The following is a 16,937-nucleotide window of genomic DNA, read 5'->3' as shown; positions in this document are numbered from 1 at the left end:
CTAAACCTTGCCTTGAGCACAATGAGCCTTCCACTGTACCACACAGCCTTACCTCTGCCCCACGAGATGACTGAAACCTGGTCTTAACCCATACTGCAAATATAAACAAGTACTGAGCTTGATGTGGAGGAGTTCTGAATTATCATCGTCTTACCTATTACTCTGAAGTTAACAACTCCTTCCTTCAAAATTCTTACTGGGTCCCACAGAGCACTCTAGGGAAAGTAAACAGATAAAACTCATGAGCATATAACCCATTTCCAAATACATTAAGCAGGTAGGTCTAATAGGGGATTAGCCTCCTTACCTCATCATTGTGTATATAAAAAGTTACTCTCTGACTTCCAAGGTTGAAATCAATCCAAAATTTCTCTAATTTTTCATCTGCTGGTTTTCTCATCTATAAGAGAATTTCGGCAAAAAAGTAATACACACAAAAAAACTATGTCATGGGGTCAGATAAAAAAGTCCTTATTTTTAAAAAAAATCTTGTGCTTTTCCTAGAACAGCATTATCCTAATACTTTAGGGCCCCCTTTATTTCCTGATTAGTTTGTGCAAAACCAAGATCTCGGCTTTATATGACCAAGCCATTCCCAATAAAATCCCTGTCCTTAGCACATTTAATAGATATTTTAAATGTCAGATGACCCTAGCTAAACAATTCTTCCTGGTGAGAATCATGAAGTTGTCAGTTCTATGGTGAAGCAGTGACAATCCATACAGCATATAGAGGGATACTTTTAGAAAGGGAGATGTGATTAAATCTGAAGAGTGATCTGTCACCTAACTACCATCGACTAGAATAAAGACTTAAGTTTGGAGCATTTTCATTTTAACTGATAATTATAATATATGCTTTAGTAAAAATGGAGAAAAGAAAGACTCAAATAGTGTGGTACCTGCGTTCTAACTTCCCATTGGTCCCTTTCAATAGGCGCCATTAGCAATGCCTTTGTCCTCTCCAGTTCCCGCCACGGGTTTTGCAGACAAATTATCAGGAAGTTCAGGTTGAGCAGCCCTTATCCAAAATGCTTGCAACCCCAATGCACTTCGTAAATTTTTGTATTTTGGAGCATTTGCATGTATATAGTGAGATTTCTTGGGGCTACAACCTGAATCTAAACCCAAAATTCATTTACAGATCACATACACCTCATACATAGGTCATTTTATGCCCCGTCACACGACTAAACCGATCAGGGTCACTCCAAGTGAATCTGGGGACTAAATGTAAGACAGATTCAGAAAGTACCTTTCCTTTGGGCTCAGTGACTGCTCCTCAGCTGCAGCTCCCACCAGGGGGCAAGGCAGGCAAGAAAGAGCAAGGAGCATGTGCTGAACCCTTTTATTGGGGAGAAGCCATTCAAATGAGGCAAGGGGTCAGGTTTCAGGGAGTGGAGTCTAGCTTCATGATGTCTTGCTGTCAGCAGGTTGACTGACATCTAGGAAGGCCACGCTCATCTCATGTGCAGTGTGGGGCTCACAGGCAGAGCGAGCAAAAAGACGCATATATTGCCTGCCCAGACAAAGAGGCAACGTTGGTTCAGTCCACCCTGTGTGCTCGATGCTCATAGTTCACATACACAGCCCATGGCTGGCTTGCCACATCTACACATACTCATTGCTCAAGGCTAACAGGTGGCTCGGTTCCTAAGTGGCAGCTCCTGACAACTTTATACAGTATTTTCAGTACACCGTGTTTTGACTGCATCAAGTGAAGTCGGATGTGGAATTTTCCACTTGTAAAGGTCACATGGATTCTGTGAGTTTTCAATTCTGAAACATTTCTGGTATTTGGATGTTCAACTGTATATATAAAGTTCTTATTCCCCAGTGATGGGGCGAACGCCAGACTTGCTCTTCTACAGCCTGCTTTTCCAATAAACGGTATGGCTTAGACATCTTTTCATCACGCATGCCCACTTTGTAATGGCTACAGAGCTGGATGAAGACCTCTGCTCCCAGTGTATGCCACCAGAAGCCGGCACAAGAGGCCTGGTTGAAGCTGGTGGAAATCTGGAAGTCAGAGCCAAGTGAAGAGAGGAAATTTCAGACCACCAAAGGAAAACAGGCCAAAGTGGGATACAAGGATCAGTCGACCAATGTCTGTTCTAGAGAGAAGGAGTGTGTAGGGTATTCACAAGCTCAAAGTTCAGCTCAAGAGACAAACACAAGCTCTGAACTTAAAGAAGTTGTTAAGAGGACAATCTAAAGATGGGGACAAGGAATCTGTAGCCGAGTCAAGGTTCTAAGGCCCCTGAAGGTTTCACCCTGCAAATGAGACACTGTAGGTCAGGGACCTTGTATAATGAAAGAACTTGTTCCTCTAGAGACTGAAGAAGGGGGTGAAAAGCAGCTGGTCAACCTTGGCTAGAAAGTGCAAGGTAGAAAGAAAGATAGTGTCAAGCATTTGTGATACAAAGGTACTTTCTCTATAGGGGTAGTTTGCACAATATTATACAATGACAAAGTAGAGAAAAAGAATATGGTCTCACTTGGTCAGGAAAAAGGGAGGCATCAACCAGAGGAGAAAAAGTCCAGGCCTAAAGGATGTCACCCATCAATAGGGCAAAATAAGGCAAGGTTCCTGTAATTGACATCTGTACAGTATGGACCCTAAAACTCCTTTACCCAGTAGTAGTAGGAGAGCCCCTATGCTCACTGGCCAAGCATCATGGTCATGGTCCAGCATGGATGATTTCAAAGTTGAGAACACTAGGAGAAACTGGCAACCTTTGTATAAAGCCCTTCTGAGTAACAACAATCTAACCTAACTACAGGTTTCCTTGCACTCCACCCTCACCCACCCACCGAGAGAGACAAACATACCTCATGCTCATCAGCAAAAGCAGCAATACAGGGAAATGAATAGACCCTGCAAAACACTTCACCATTAAAAATTAAGGATGGATCCTACACACAACCTACAAATGTTTTGCAACAAGCATCTGTAACTAGGGTGTGTCATTAAGTCTCCTGGTATAGAGAACAGTAGGGGGTTTCAACCCTGCAAATAGAAATCTACTCTCTAGCTGGACAGCTCACTAGTACTGTAATTCAGCCAAATTATTCTGAAAGATTCCTAAAGAAAGGGGTGAATTTAACAACCCTCGTCTCATCAAGGATGTAACTGTCCATGATATCTGAATCTCCAGTGACCTCAAGTCTGTATGACCTTGCTCTTCCTAAGATCTACAGACTCACTCAAGGATGTCTTGCTAAAAATAAATATGCAAAGTCAAAAAACACGTTAAAGGCAGATAATTTTTTAAACACTCAAATGAGCCACTAGGCATAAGCGATCTGATCATCTTAGATTTCTAATCAGTGAACCACAAATTTGTATTAATAACTGGATCCTATATCTAAAGTCAAACAGATCCTATTCTTGTAAAATATTAGATATTTCTAAAAAGTAATTAGTCAAGAAAACAGTACACAGAGAAACATCTTACCTTCTTTTCTCACCAAGTCTGTTGTTGAGGTGATTGAGAAAGAGTCGACTATCCTTTAAAATAAATAATGGCAAGTTTTATTTTAAAAAAAAGAAATCAAAATATCTTCTTTAACCAGCCGGCAGGGGCCAGTGTTTGCTTCCAAACACTCAGGGTCCAGGAACATCATCAGGTTTCACAAGAACTCATTTTGTGTTAGCAACACTGTACCACAAAGAGAATATCCAAGCCTACATTTCTGGAAATAACTACTCCTCACCACAGCATTAAGTTTTTAGCCAATGAATACTTAGGTCTCCAAAAGTCATATGCACTACTGCTTCATTGGGTCAGAAGAATAATCAAGGAAAAAAAACCCAAGATTACAATATTGAACTAACTTCCCTAACACCTGTGCATCACAGCCAATCACAAATCCATCAAACGAAGCAACTCTGGGTTTCTCTGGGTGTGTTCTCCACCGCCAATTTTCTTTAACTGAAAGCAATTCAGTTAAGAATCTGACAGGGTAGAAAGGATTTTGGAAATAAGGTAGTTACTTTTCTCCTATGGTAGACAAATTTCCCTGCAGATGAGGAAGTGACAAAAGGAAATTGATGCCAGGTAATTTCAGCTTCTCCCATTAAGTGCTCAGCAGTCTGATTGGGGGGGGGCAGGGTCTATTCCCCTTTTGCAGGGGAGGACACTCTGGCTTCACAAGTCATGCACCTGGCCAAAATACCTGCATCATGCAAGTCAGGGTGGTGAAACTTGAGCCCAAGTCCAGAACAGCCCCTAGGCTCCTGAGCTTTCCATTTAGAGCATACTGAATCTGGCTAAACACCTACTAAGTATAAGGCACTAGCTCAGAGTAGGAGATAAATATATGAGGTCCAGATTTAATACAATCTGAATTGTGTATGAATCCCAATTACATGGCGGGTTGAACCCAAGGGGTCTGATTAAACATGAAAACTATTATTATGAATTTTATCTTTTTCTAAGAGTCTTTCATTTTAAGAACATTAAAATAAGAGGGGAGATGCTTTAGCTGTTAGGATACAGTTAGATACACAATGAAGCCGCAGGGCGTTATTTTGTGCTACTTGAGGACATGACCGCAGTAAGCTGGGGTTGTGTCGAAGATACTGAAAATAACTGTTCCTCTAAATGGGACAGGCTGCATGGCTCACAGCACAACCACCCCATAATGCTCCTCAGTCTCTGGCTCACACCTCCCAGCGACACAGCTGCTCTTTCCAGGGCTCAAGTGCTCTTTCTTTCCTTCTCCTGTTCTCTTCCCAGTCTGAGGTTTGTGGAAGACTGTTCCCCTCTCCCATGTGTTTCTTGGACGGGACACATCAATGGACGGGACACATCAATGGACGGGACACATCAATTCAGAGAGCTCAGTCCCCAGTCTCAGAGCCTCATCTTCATCTCCCTACTTGGCCTCATGTTGCCTTCAAAATCATTTCACTGTTAGACGGAATAGAAACTTAAGAACGGCCACTTAATCATAATGAAGAAAAAGAGAACCCCATCCAGGCCCACACACAGGACAGGACTGAGCAGAGGCTTAATAAATACCAACCAACCAGGGATTTTTGTAACCAGGCTTCTCACCGTCTCAAATTCTCCATCCCTAATTTTCTTGAAAGCTTCAGCCAGGACCTCATCGTCAAACCACTGATGGACAAGGTCACGCCTGGACGTTCTAGTCGTCATCCGACACAGCGCCTCGGTGAGAGTGACCTGCTGGTCATAATCTGGAGTAAAAACAGGGCAGATGTAGATAATTCTGGGCACCAGGCAGCAGGACATGCAGGTTCCGAAGTTAGCACCTGCTCTGAGAAATTCCCTCCTATGAATGGAGAAAGAAAATGTGGGATATGTACACACAGCGGAGCTTCCTTCAGCCAGAAAGAATGAAATTATGTCATTTGCAGGAAAATGGATGGAATTTGAGTACACCACTTAAAGAGAATTAAGCCAAACTCAGAAGGTCAAGGGTCACTTTTCTTTTTTTTTTTTTCCATTTGTGGAATCAAGGGAGAACAAAAAGGTTGAGTGCAGTGGCGCTTGCCTGAAATCTCAGCCCTTTGGGAGGCCGAGGCAGGAGGATCATGAGTTCAAAACCAGCCTCCGCCACTTAGCAAGACCTGAAGCAACTCAGGGAGACGCTATCTCAGTACAAAATATTAAAAGGGCTGGGTTCAATCTCGAGTAGCAAAACAAAAGGAAGAAAGGGATGGTGGGGAGAATCTCATGAAAACTGAAGGCAAATCAGCAGATGAAAGGGAATCAGGGAAGGGGGAGAGGAGGGAAGAAAAAAATACTGAGGAACAATATTGACCCAATTATAGTTACATCATAAGCACATATGAATAGGTAACAATGAGTCCCACTAATAAGTATAATTATAACGCACCAATTAAAAATATGGGGGGAAATTCCATCTTGGAACACTAGCATTATGTCTTACAGTTCTAAGAAGATGTCTCCTGGAGCAATTAAATCATTTAAATTACATTTAAGAATTGTTAAGAGAAAAATACAGACAATATGTCAGGAGACACCGATTTTTTTAAAAATTACGTGTTTTATATTTTAGTTACATTAAATTAATAATAGAATTCGATCAAAAAGCCTTAACATATGTCTACAAAAAGAAAAATATCTGTAAACCCAGTGACTCCGGAGTCTGGGGCAGGAGGATCATAAGTTCAAAGCCAGCCTCAGCAACAGTGAAGTGCTAACCAAGCAGGTAAGATCCTGTCTCTAAATAAAATACGAGGATGTGGCTCAGTGGTCAAGTGCCCCTTAGTTCATTCCCCATTACCGCCCCCCCAAAAAAGAATATCAAAATTAATTATGGTATTTCACAACAGATAAACTAAAACTACATATATTGATATGTTTAAATCTCAAATGTCCCAAGAGAAAAAAGGAGTTGTAACTGGATGTGTCCAATGGGATGGAATTTATATAATGTTTTTAAAATCTGTAAAAATAATGTATGTTGCTTATGGAATACACAAAACAGAAAAATATGCTTGGGAATGAAAAAATAAATTCAAGTCAAAGAAAGGGGAATGGAATTGGAGACACAGACATGGGGACTTAACTTGAGATTCTGATTTATCTAAAAGAATTTCAGTTGAAATAGATGTGACAAAATACCAAAATTTGACAGAACTGGCTGGTGAGTAAATGCATATCTCCTTATTATTAATAGTTTTTAATTTTCTCAAACTAAAAGTAGAATCTTGATTATTTTTAATTTGACTATAATTGATTCAAGATGCTCATTTTTAAAATGGTGTCCAATATTTAATATTCTAAGTATTTAAAACTTGAACTAATTCTTACCACCCACAGTCAAGATTGTCCATGCCAGGTTCTTCCTGAAACATTTAAACAGAACATATTTTATTGAAATGAAGAGCAAGAGGTAAAAAAAAATTTTTTAATCAGATGGGCATCAAATTTTAAGACCAAGATATGTATTTTTGCAACAATTTCAAACCATCAGAACTTTCACATGGATCATATTACATTTTTGTGGAAAAATCTTCAAGTTTATATGTTAATTACATGGGGTTTTTGTGGGTATGAAGCTTGGAGCCACTACACTTTTTGAAGTTTTATTTATTTCATTCTCTATGAAGTTACTTTAATCTGGTGATCTAAGGTTTCATCTAATACAGCTCTAGAGTTATAAGATCAATCCTTTCAGCAGTCTATGAGGGTTTATATCATTTTACATAATTTGACACCTAGTACTCTGGGTCTATACTATGTGCTGTTTGATCCGATTTTCAAAAATGATCAACTTAAAAGATATAATGGAATTAAGCTACTATATATTCATTTTAGAATTTTCCATATTGTATGTTCATTTTAGAGTTTTTGACTGTGTGTCTAAAAATATGTTTTAAAGAATAGACTTGTTAAGAAGCCTGTGTTAATTCCATTTCTTATAATAAATGAACCAATTTGTTACTATTAAATACAAGCCTTAAGTTAGAACCACTGAGAGTTCTCTTTATGCTTGCAAGTTCTCCCTTTAACCTGGAGTCCAGAACATTCTAGATTTTCTAGAATTAGTTTGGAAACTTGAAAACATCAGTCAGCCACCGTCCAAACCTAAGTATACCATTAAGAATACTGACTTCATGGGCTGGGCTTGTGGCTCAGTGGTAGAGAGCTTGCCTAGAATGTGCGAGGCACTGGGTTCAAACCCTGATAACACATAAACTAAATAAACAAAGTAAAGATATTGTGTCCATCTCCATCTAAAAAAAAAAAAATTTAAGAAGGGTACTGACTTCACTAATGTATTCAATATAAATGGTTTATTTTTTATTCAGTGGAAAAACTACATCCTGAAAAGACTAGTTAAATGGGCAAACATGAAGGCAGGAATCGCCACACCTGCCAATCACCTCTTCCAGACCCTGCACTATGGTGAACACCTGGGTCATGGCTTTGTCACATGAATGATGGGATGTCATGGTGATGTTCCTCATGGTCCTAGTGGGTCACAAAACCATGGACTCGGGTTCAAATTTCAAAGAAAGGTAGTTTTACTCTTTCCTTGGTGTCATATATTACAACCTTACCTCCATATTTCACAACCCAGAAACTATATAACTGCAACTGGGTCTTCAAAAAATGAACATCAACCAAAAAAATCTATCACTTGAAAACGAGTACAAATTTCATACCCTATTGGTTTAGCTGAAGCAAAGTAACCTTGGAGCATTCACTTCTTTTACCAGGTAATATGCTAATCACCTTAAATGGGTTTGCCTGATGTAATCTTTACAACTATCTAGTCAGAGTTATTTTTTGCTCCATTTCACAGGCAAGTACACTGAGGTAGAGCAGGTTACAACTATGGCTCATGCACAGCTTGCATAAGTGGCAAAACCATGACTCAAAACCAAGCAGCCTGGCTCTAGGTCCACGTTCTGGACACTCTTCCATGAGTCATTAAGGTAGGTCATGTTCACTGTCAAAAAATTATCCGTAGCCCAAGAAAGCATTTTGTCTCAAAGTTCAATGCAACAAAGAAAGAAAAAAAAATCCCTGTACTAGGAAACAAGAAGAGTCTAGCAACATCTACCCTTTTCCCTCCATCTTTCACTGCCTAGCACAGGGCCTGATATCTATTAGGTACACAAAGCACTTACTAAAGGGAGGAATGAAGTAATTCGCTCTAAGGGGAACAAAGTAGTACAAGGAGAGACTTTGCCCTTGAGAAATCACATAACCAAATACAAGGTCACTTACATAAGATGACACGTGCCTTCCGACAAAGGGAACTTTCTTCTCTCTGCAGAAGACACACCATGCAAAATGTAGTTCATAGTCTTCAGAGCCTTTTTGGAATGGAAGAAGGCGTTTGGGGAGAAGGAACAACATAGAGGCCTACACACGCAACTTCCTCCAAGCTTTCTGAAAGCAACTGCTGCCCGTTTTGTTATCTGCAACTCACCTCCTGTTGAATCGAGAACTTTACAGTTTTTTCTATTACCAGGAATCCCAAGCTGAGTATGAAGGAATCCAACATCTGGATTTTCCCTGAAAGTATAATTTTTAAAATAATCTAATACATGTCAAAAAAGAGTAAGGAAATGAGTCCTAGACACAGCAGAAAGAGGAACAGATTGGGAGCTACAGGAGTAGTAAATAACGCAGGAAAAAAGCATATATATAGATTATATGAATGATATATCATGGGCAGGAGACGTATTAGAGAAAGCTTCAAGTTATAGAATCACCAGGTCATGATAGACTTGTATTACACAGACACCCACAAAGGAAAATAACAACATATACAAAGTACCTTTTCATTGTGATCAAACTTTGAGCAAAGCTACCTAGATTACTCCCAGGTACCAATAGGCAAAGTGCAGGTCCTGTATTGTCCACTTGTTTCTTCATGCTTTTTATGTGTTTTAATAAACAAATCTTAAAAGGTCAGGCACTGATAAGCAGGGTTTTTAAAAATAAAATGTTGGCCCTTTTACTGCATACTGCAAAGACTCACGGTAAGGTCATAGTATAACTCATATGTCCAAATGTATATTTAATATGTGGATTATTACAAAGTGTATCCTTTTCAACTCAAGTAGCTCCTGAAATTATGGGAATCCAAACCAGGAAGCAGAAATATAAAAGTCCTCTCCTCAACCCAAGCAAACTGCATCAGTAGGATAATCTCTGGAAACCAGAAACATGGCTAGAGTCTGAGCCTACCAGCTTAAAATCCAAAGGAACGCTTCTAACAGCCCAGCCAGACGGTGTAAGATTCTAAAGGTGTCTATGTAGCCTGTTAATTAGCAAATACCACCTTCCATTCCATATTTTCATTTTAAGAGCATCAAGAGAAAAATAACATTACATGGCCCTATGAAAAGGGAAAAGAGCAACTTGGCTCGTTAAGAGACAACAGAAAAGTTTCGTAATGTTTGGAAAACTCTGGAAACAAAAATTTAAGAAACATCCAACTCATCCTGTCCAAATGCAAAAGAAGGTGAATTATTGATTTAGGAGAGAAAGCAGTAGTCCAAAATGAAAACAGAAGTAAACAGAATTAACCGTGAATAAAAATCAAAGCCATTCTAGACCTTTCAATCCCAGGGAATTTGCAAGAGGGAATTAGTTATGAAGAGTAGGAAGAACTGAGAAACCAAAGTGGGACTGTGATAGTAGGAGCAAATGTGACTCCATTTTGTTTTATGACTTCATCCTGTAAAACAACCATGCCAAGTAGAAGAGTCATGACTGGGGCAAGATGTTCTTTTCCTTTTGCTATAGAAACTTTTAAGAACACAAAAGTACCTAATGGGGTATTGTTTCTGTAACTAGGGTGACTGGGCTAACTGATTGGTTAGGCTTCCCTCCGCTTGACTGCACTGTCCTGCTTCTGTAACCTGGCTTGCTTGCATTGGCTAGACCCCCTGAACATCCCTTTTGTGGTTTTCAGGCTTATAAGGAGTGCCCTTGCAATTGTTCGGGGCCGATCAGGGGAACAGCTTTATGTTCTGGTCAGCTGCCACCGGTATGCTTCAATAAAGGCTTGATTCGATTATACGTGAGTGGTCTGGAAGTCAGTTTATGAAACCCTGGGACAAAGCTTTAACTATAACAGGACCAATGTGGCAACCCAGAGATTAATACCAGTAGGAGGTCACCACCCTCCTATCCCCATTCCCGAGGGCTGAAGGAGGAAGCAGAATTACCAGATCCCAGGAACTGAGACCATGCAGCAAACAGGCCCCAGGGACTCTGCAGGTACTTCCAGAAATGACACTGGAAGAGAGGGCAGATGAGAAATGGCCCGTTTGCTCCATCCTGCCCATTTTACACCCTAGACTAGCAGACTGCAGTAGGCAAGAACCCCCAAGAAAACAGGACTGCACCAAACCAAACGCACTGAGAGAGGAATGGACCCAAGAGCAGAAGCAGATGACCACCGCCCATGGGTGTGCAGGGGGGGACACCCGATTGCAGAATCCAGCCTACAGCAGAAGCAAGGAGAGCAGAACTGAAGCAGTGGCTTCCAAGAAAAACTTGAAAACATAAAATTCAGAGGGAAAAAATGAATAAGATGAGGCATAGGAAGACAAAAAACAGATGAAAAATAGATATTACAAATGGGGGAACAGACAAGGCAATTAATGGACTTTCGCATCATCTTTCCCTCCTCCTCGGGAGCAGTCGGGTCTTTGAGTGGGACTGACCAGTTGTGGGAGTGAATCCTGCTTGGTTGAGAGTACACAGCATCCCATTCTTCAAGTGATTGATTCTTTTGGGGAGCATTAGCATCCATTGAGAGCAAAGTTAGGTCTTTTGTTTGCTGTTTGGGGAAAGCCAAAAGTTCTTCTCCTAGATGTGAATCAGGGGCTTGGAGTCCCAGTTGGTGGTAGCCATTCTTCAACCCCCTCTCCCCCAGGGAAAACAACTGGAATCCACAGAGCAGTGAGGAAGGTAGTCTTGAAAGAACTGCAGAGAAGTGGAGCAAAGCTCCCCGCCCCCACCACCACCAAGCTGCCCTGGAGCTTCCTGCCTCTCATGTTTTTAAAGTTCCTTGAGCCAATAAGTTTTTATTTAAGCCTGTTTGAACTACATATTGTTCCATGCCCCGAAAGCACCCAATTTCAGTGGTTCTCAACGGGGGGGGGGGGGGGGGGGTGTGTGCCGGGGGGAGGTGTTGTCCCCCAGAAGACACTTAGCAATGTCTGGAGATGCATTTGGGTTGTCTCGATTCTGGAGTGGATTGCCACTGGCATCTGGTGGGTAGAGGCCAGGGGTACTGCCTAACATCTTGGGATACACTGAACACAGTTCAAGTCGGCTTTTTCACTACTATGACTAAAAGACCCGACCAGCACGACTGTACAGGAAAAGTTTATTTGGAGGCTCGTTGTTTCACAGGTCTCAATCTGCACACAGCAGACTCCATTCCTCAGGGTTTAAGGTGAGGCAGGACATCACGGCGGAAGAGAGTGGCAGAGGGAAGCAGCTCACATGATGAGCAGAAGCAGAGAGACTCCGCTTGCCAGATACAAATATATACCCAAAGCCACACCCCCAATGCCTCACCTCCTCCAGCTACAACCCCACCCGCCTCCAGCTACCAATTAATCCCATCAGAGATTAATTCACTGACTAGGTTAAGGCTCTCCCAACCTAATCATTCCCCTCTGTACCTTCTCATGTTGTCTCACACATGAGCTTCTGGGGACACCTCACATACAAACCATAACAAGCACCCCAAAACAAAGAAAAATCTGGCTCAAAACTTCAATAGTGCCAAAGATGAGCAACTCTACTCTGATAAATATTATCAAAGAACAAATTTTCCTGAGCTAAAGATTTCAAATCTCACCAGGAACCTTGTAAAACAGCTGTGTTTGTGGACATATGCATTCATTCTTGCAACTCAATATCAGAAGACCACAAAAATGGGTTATCAGCGGGGCAGCCTGCAGAGTCAGAATATTGCAGAGAAGCCAGAAAGGCATCCTCAAGGTCACCAGTTCAAGGCCAGCCTCAGCAACTCAGCAAGGCCCTGAGCTACTTAAGTGAGACTATCTTAAAATAGAAGATAAAAAGGGCTGGAGATGTGACTCAGTGGTTAAGGAGTCCTGGGTTCAATCCTGGGAAACAAAGAGACATCCTCAAGTGATCTAAAGCCCTGACCATGTTCCAACCACACACCATAATGCTCTTCAAAATATATTGTAGCAGTTGGAGCCATAATGGAGATAGAATTCCAGAATGCAGCACAGGACAGAGCATAATATGGGCTTAAAAGTAGACAATGGGGAAGAAATAAACATTGTAAATCATTGACATCAGGAGGAGAACAAACTGAGAAGGAAAACAATCCATACATCAAAACAGGAAGCAATCACAAAAACAGAACCCGTGTGATAAACCAAAGATCAATGGGAAAGAGCGATCAACTATCAATGGCAGAAGGACTGGGAAGGAGGTCAGTAAAGACACTTTCTACTTCAGAGAGGGATTAGGCCAACTCTGTAGAGCCCAGACATTCGTGCAAGGCACCTGTCAGCCACTACATGTGAAAACCTGCCACTTCTACCCCCCAAATTCCTATTAGAACCTTTACCCCCAATGAGAAGGCATTTGCGAGGGGGCCTTTGGGTAGGCTAGATAAGACTATAAGGGTAGGACCCTCATGAGGAACTAGCACTCTGATAAGATGGGACACCAGAGAAAAATCTGTCTCACCATATGTGAAGACAAGGCAAGACAGGAAGAGTTCCCACAGAGCCTCACTTTGCTGGCACCCCAATCTCAGCTTCACACCCCAGAACTGGGAGAAATAAGAACTGAGAAGTAAATACTTAAGCCACCCAGTTTTGGGTATCGTGTTATGGCAGCCAGAGAAGATTAATGCAGCCATCTACAGTGTTTCGTCCCCTTGGCAAAGAGGTTCTATTCCAAGGATCATGTGACTCCATAAACTGGTCCCTTTAGCCAGTTTGTGTCTCAGTCCACTTTCTATTGCTATAATGAAAATCCCTGAGGCCGGGTACTTTACAAAGAAAAGAAGTCTATTCAATTCTGAGTCTGGAGGTTTAAGAACATGATGCCATCTTCTGCAGATCTCTGGTGAGGACCTCATGGTAGACGGCATCACAATGATGGAGTAGACATGCAGAAGAGGTCACATGGCCAGACAGGAAGCAGTCAATTAAGACCCAAAAGCCAAATTCTAGTAAAGACCCTTTCTCACAGGAATGAATCCAAACCCCCAGACCTGCATTGCTGCCTTCATGAGAGCTGTGCCCTGCCTACCTCTTAAAGATCCACTACTTCTCTGGGGCTGGGGTTGTGGCTCAGTGGCAGAGCACTCTCCTGACTCATGCAAGGCACTGGGTTCGAGCCTCAGCAACACATAAAAATAAGCAAAATAAAGGTTTTAAAAAAAGATCCACCACTTCTCATTACTGCCACAGTGGGGACCAAGCATGGTAGGACCAAGTTGCCAATTTGTGAACCCTTGGGAGACAAACCACATTCAAATCATAGCACTAAACTTTTGCTGGTTTGGAATGACAAGAATGACCTTCCATTGCCTACAAAGAGGAAAATAGCCAAACGAGACACTAACGGCACACAAAAATATCTTCGGCAAACCCAGACATCCTCTATAACAAAATGCATGCTAGCATCAAAATCTGACTACCATAAAGTAGCCCATAAATTAAAATATGAAGTTATTGCTTCATATCATTTAAATATTTTATCACTCATATCATTTAAATATTTTATCACTCATATCATTTAAACATTTTCTCTTTACCAAAATATTAGTAGCCAAAAACCTACTTACCTTCACTACTACTCCTGGAAATAATCTGAAAAAAAAAAAAAAAAAAAAAGGTACAGCTCATATTCTAAAATGGCATTATACACTGTAACATTAATAAGTGCTAATTTTTCCTAATAGGCAAGAGTCAGCTTTAAACCCAAAAGAAAATTCTCCAAGAAAATCTATTGGAGCTTCACTTTATTAAAATGAGCGTATCATCTTTAATCTGGTAGATAATATAGTTGTATGTGTAAAAAATAAATCAGTTTTCTATACTATTGGTTGCATATTAATGTTTGTTACTATTTCACATAATGTTCTAAAACATGGGAGTCTTTTCATTAAACACATGCCTTATAAAAAGCCAAGAGTCATGACCAGTTTCCTGCCCAGTACCTGTGGCATCTGCTCCATGAGCATCTCTCCACTCTTACCAGCACAGTGTCAAAGAAGTCCTCTAAAACGTCAGTGAGTGAAACATCTGAGGCTACATCTTCTATGGCCAGAAATCCCACTGTTCTCTCAAACCAGGAAACCAGGTACATGGGAAGAAACACAGATAGAACCCGGTGAGACTGAATACCTACTGCCTGTGCCATAAAACTTCACAAGATAATTTTCTCACTCGAGCAAAATCATCCTAAAGACCTTTGTTCATACCCTAGTAACTCAGGCCTGGCTCTGAGGCTCCCCACGTAGAACATCAGAATGGTGTCCAATGGCTACATGACTACAATAAGTTATCTGAGCTCAGCAGGACAGACAGACTTGGCCAGGATCCAGGCCAGAAATCCACATAAAGGGGTTTGTGAGGAAAGTTTAAGAGATGAATGAACCTCCCCAAACCAGAGGAAAATCCTGTGGATCGGAGAAGCTGTAGAAAACTATCAAAGAAAATGTGCAGGGCTGGGGACTTGGCTCAGTGGTAGAGCACTTGCCTAGCGTGAAAGAGACCCCGAGTTCAATCCCCAGCATTGTAGTTAAAAAAGACGTGCCCCTGCAGTACTCAAGGTTACAGTAACTGTGCCTCAGGCCTCGATACCTTTCTTTTGTCAAAAGCTTTTAGCTACTGAAGTTGTTTTTTTTTTCTATAGGACTATATATTCACTTTCACATTGAGTTGCTAACATTGGTCTGATTTAAAATAAACTTATAACCTCGCTGTAAGATGCATTTGCTTTATCAAGCAAAGGACACCTTTGAACCATTTTTTGCTAAGACTGATCACTCATGGGGGAAAAACATGCATACCTAGAAATCATTAGATGAATATAAAGTTAGCAACATGAGCTTTTGATGAACAACTCCCTTTGGCACAGGGCCTTTGAAATTTTGAGCACATTAGACAAGAATCCAAGGCATCCTTGCTTTACTGCTTTATAAGCCAATCAGTTCTCAACTCTGGCTACACATCAGAAAAACACAGGTATGAAAATTCCAATGCCTAGGCCCTCTCTTGGACCCCAGAAACCAGAATCCTTGGTGACAAGGCCTCTAGAGAGTGTTTGTAAAAATTTTCTGGGTTATTGTAACATACAGCCAGGTTTGAGAGTCAGCACTGTTTCAAGTTTCTTTTATCTCACATTAGACAAATACGTACATTAAATCATTCGCCTTCTGAAGCAAATTGCTCTTTGACAGCCCGTGGGAAAAAAATGTCCCCCTCTCCAGCAGAGCAGGACTCAAGGTTAAAGTTATACTTTCCTTCTCCTTATGTTCAAAATTCTGTGGTTTTAAATATACTTTTCTTATAACTCCATCTCTCTCTCCAAGCATACCTCCTTTCCAGCCTTCCCCCAATTGTTAGATACAAAAAAGCAGGGGAAATACATTAGTTTATCAATACCTGCGAGTAGAAGTACTTGCTAACCCTTTTTTATGTGCCATGATCATACATCTAATAGCAGGTACCCTGGCTGTCCCCACAGCTGTGTCATTACCAAAAAAAATTTTTTTTTTTTAGACACAAGAGCAATGACTTAGGAACATGGGGTAAGACAAGTTGCCTAATCCTTCTGGACTCAGGGTACAGAACAAAATTCATTCCTCTCTACAGGAAATCCTGTAATTCGATGGAGTAGAATAATTTCCAGGCATACCGTGTTGACCCTGCCAACAATTGGCTTTGAAGTACAGACTCTAATATCCTAATCTTTTTGATAATATCTATCTGTTCTCTTTGGCACAAAACCTACATGAAATAAAGATGTTTTAGAAGGTGCCTAATCATTAAATTACCAACAACTAGAACTTGAATGTAATGTGGAAATTCCTATTTGATTTTAAAATCCAATGAGGATTTGATATAACATGTTTTTAAACTCTGGAAAGGCAATCTAAATAGGAAAATTCAGCAGATATATAGTCCAATTTAATTCCCACTCCTCTATCCTCCAACACCCCACCCCTGCTTAAAAAAAAAAAAAAAAAAAATCAGCTTAAGCTCTAAAGTACCCTTATGACATCCCTCTTCCCTGCTATTGTTATATGCATCAGTGTATCGGGGCATTAAGTGAATTAAATTCAAAATGAAAACAGTCTTTAAAAGTCCCTTGCAAACATTTTAAAAGTCCCCCACCAAAGGGGAAGCCCCATAATTACTGGTATTTGAGAATAGAAAAGGGGCAGAGACAGGTCTTCTTG

The 16,937-nt window shown here is 40.9% G+C and overlaps 1 protein-coding gene across 3 annotated transcripts in view; it reads right to left on the bottom strand.

Moving 5' to 3' along the window:
* The window catches only part of Sycp2l (synaptonemal complex protein 2 like), a 102,325-nt gene that overhangs the window by 65,615 nt on the left and 19,773 nt on the right, over positions 1-16,937 (bottom strand). For 2 of the 3 annotated variants that reach the window (XR_013091681.1, XM_076859188.1), the window contains exons 1-10: positions 14,729-16,326; positions 14,316-14,340; positions 8,940-9,025; positions 8,735-8,823; positions 6,809-6,843; positions 5,063-5,205; positions 3,458-3,510; positions 2,832-2,877; positions 308-400; positions 155-215 (exon numbers count right to left, since the gene is read on the bottom strand). Coding sequence is in view for 2 of the 3 variants with exons in the window: in XM_076859188.1 (XP_076715303.1) it covers positions 155-215; positions 308-400; positions 2,832-2,877; positions 3,458-3,510; positions 5,063-5,205; positions 6,809-6,843; positions 8,735-8,823; positions 8,940-9,025; positions 14,316-14,340; positions 14,729-14,893 (796 nt within the window). In the remaining variant the exon portion in view is untranslated. Of the gene's footprint in view, positions 1-154; positions 216-307; positions 401-2,831; positions 2,878-3,457; positions 3,511-5,062; positions 5,206-6,808; positions 6,844-8,734; positions 8,824-8,939; positions 9,026-14,315; positions 14,341-14,728; positions 16,327-16,937 lie in introns of those variants that run through there. The other variant, XM_076859189.1, reaches the window with a different exon arrangement.

Source organism: Callospermophilus lateralis, chromosome 6, assembly GCF_048772815.1.
Source record: "Callospermophilus lateralis isolate mCalLat2 chromosome 6, mCalLat2.hap1, whole genome shotgun sequence".
Classification (NCBI taxonomy): Eukaryota; Metazoa; Chordata; class Mammalia; order Rodentia; family Sciuridae; genus Callospermophilus; species Callospermophilus lateralis.
This window is presented reverse-complemented; position numbering and strand designations above follow the sequence as displayed.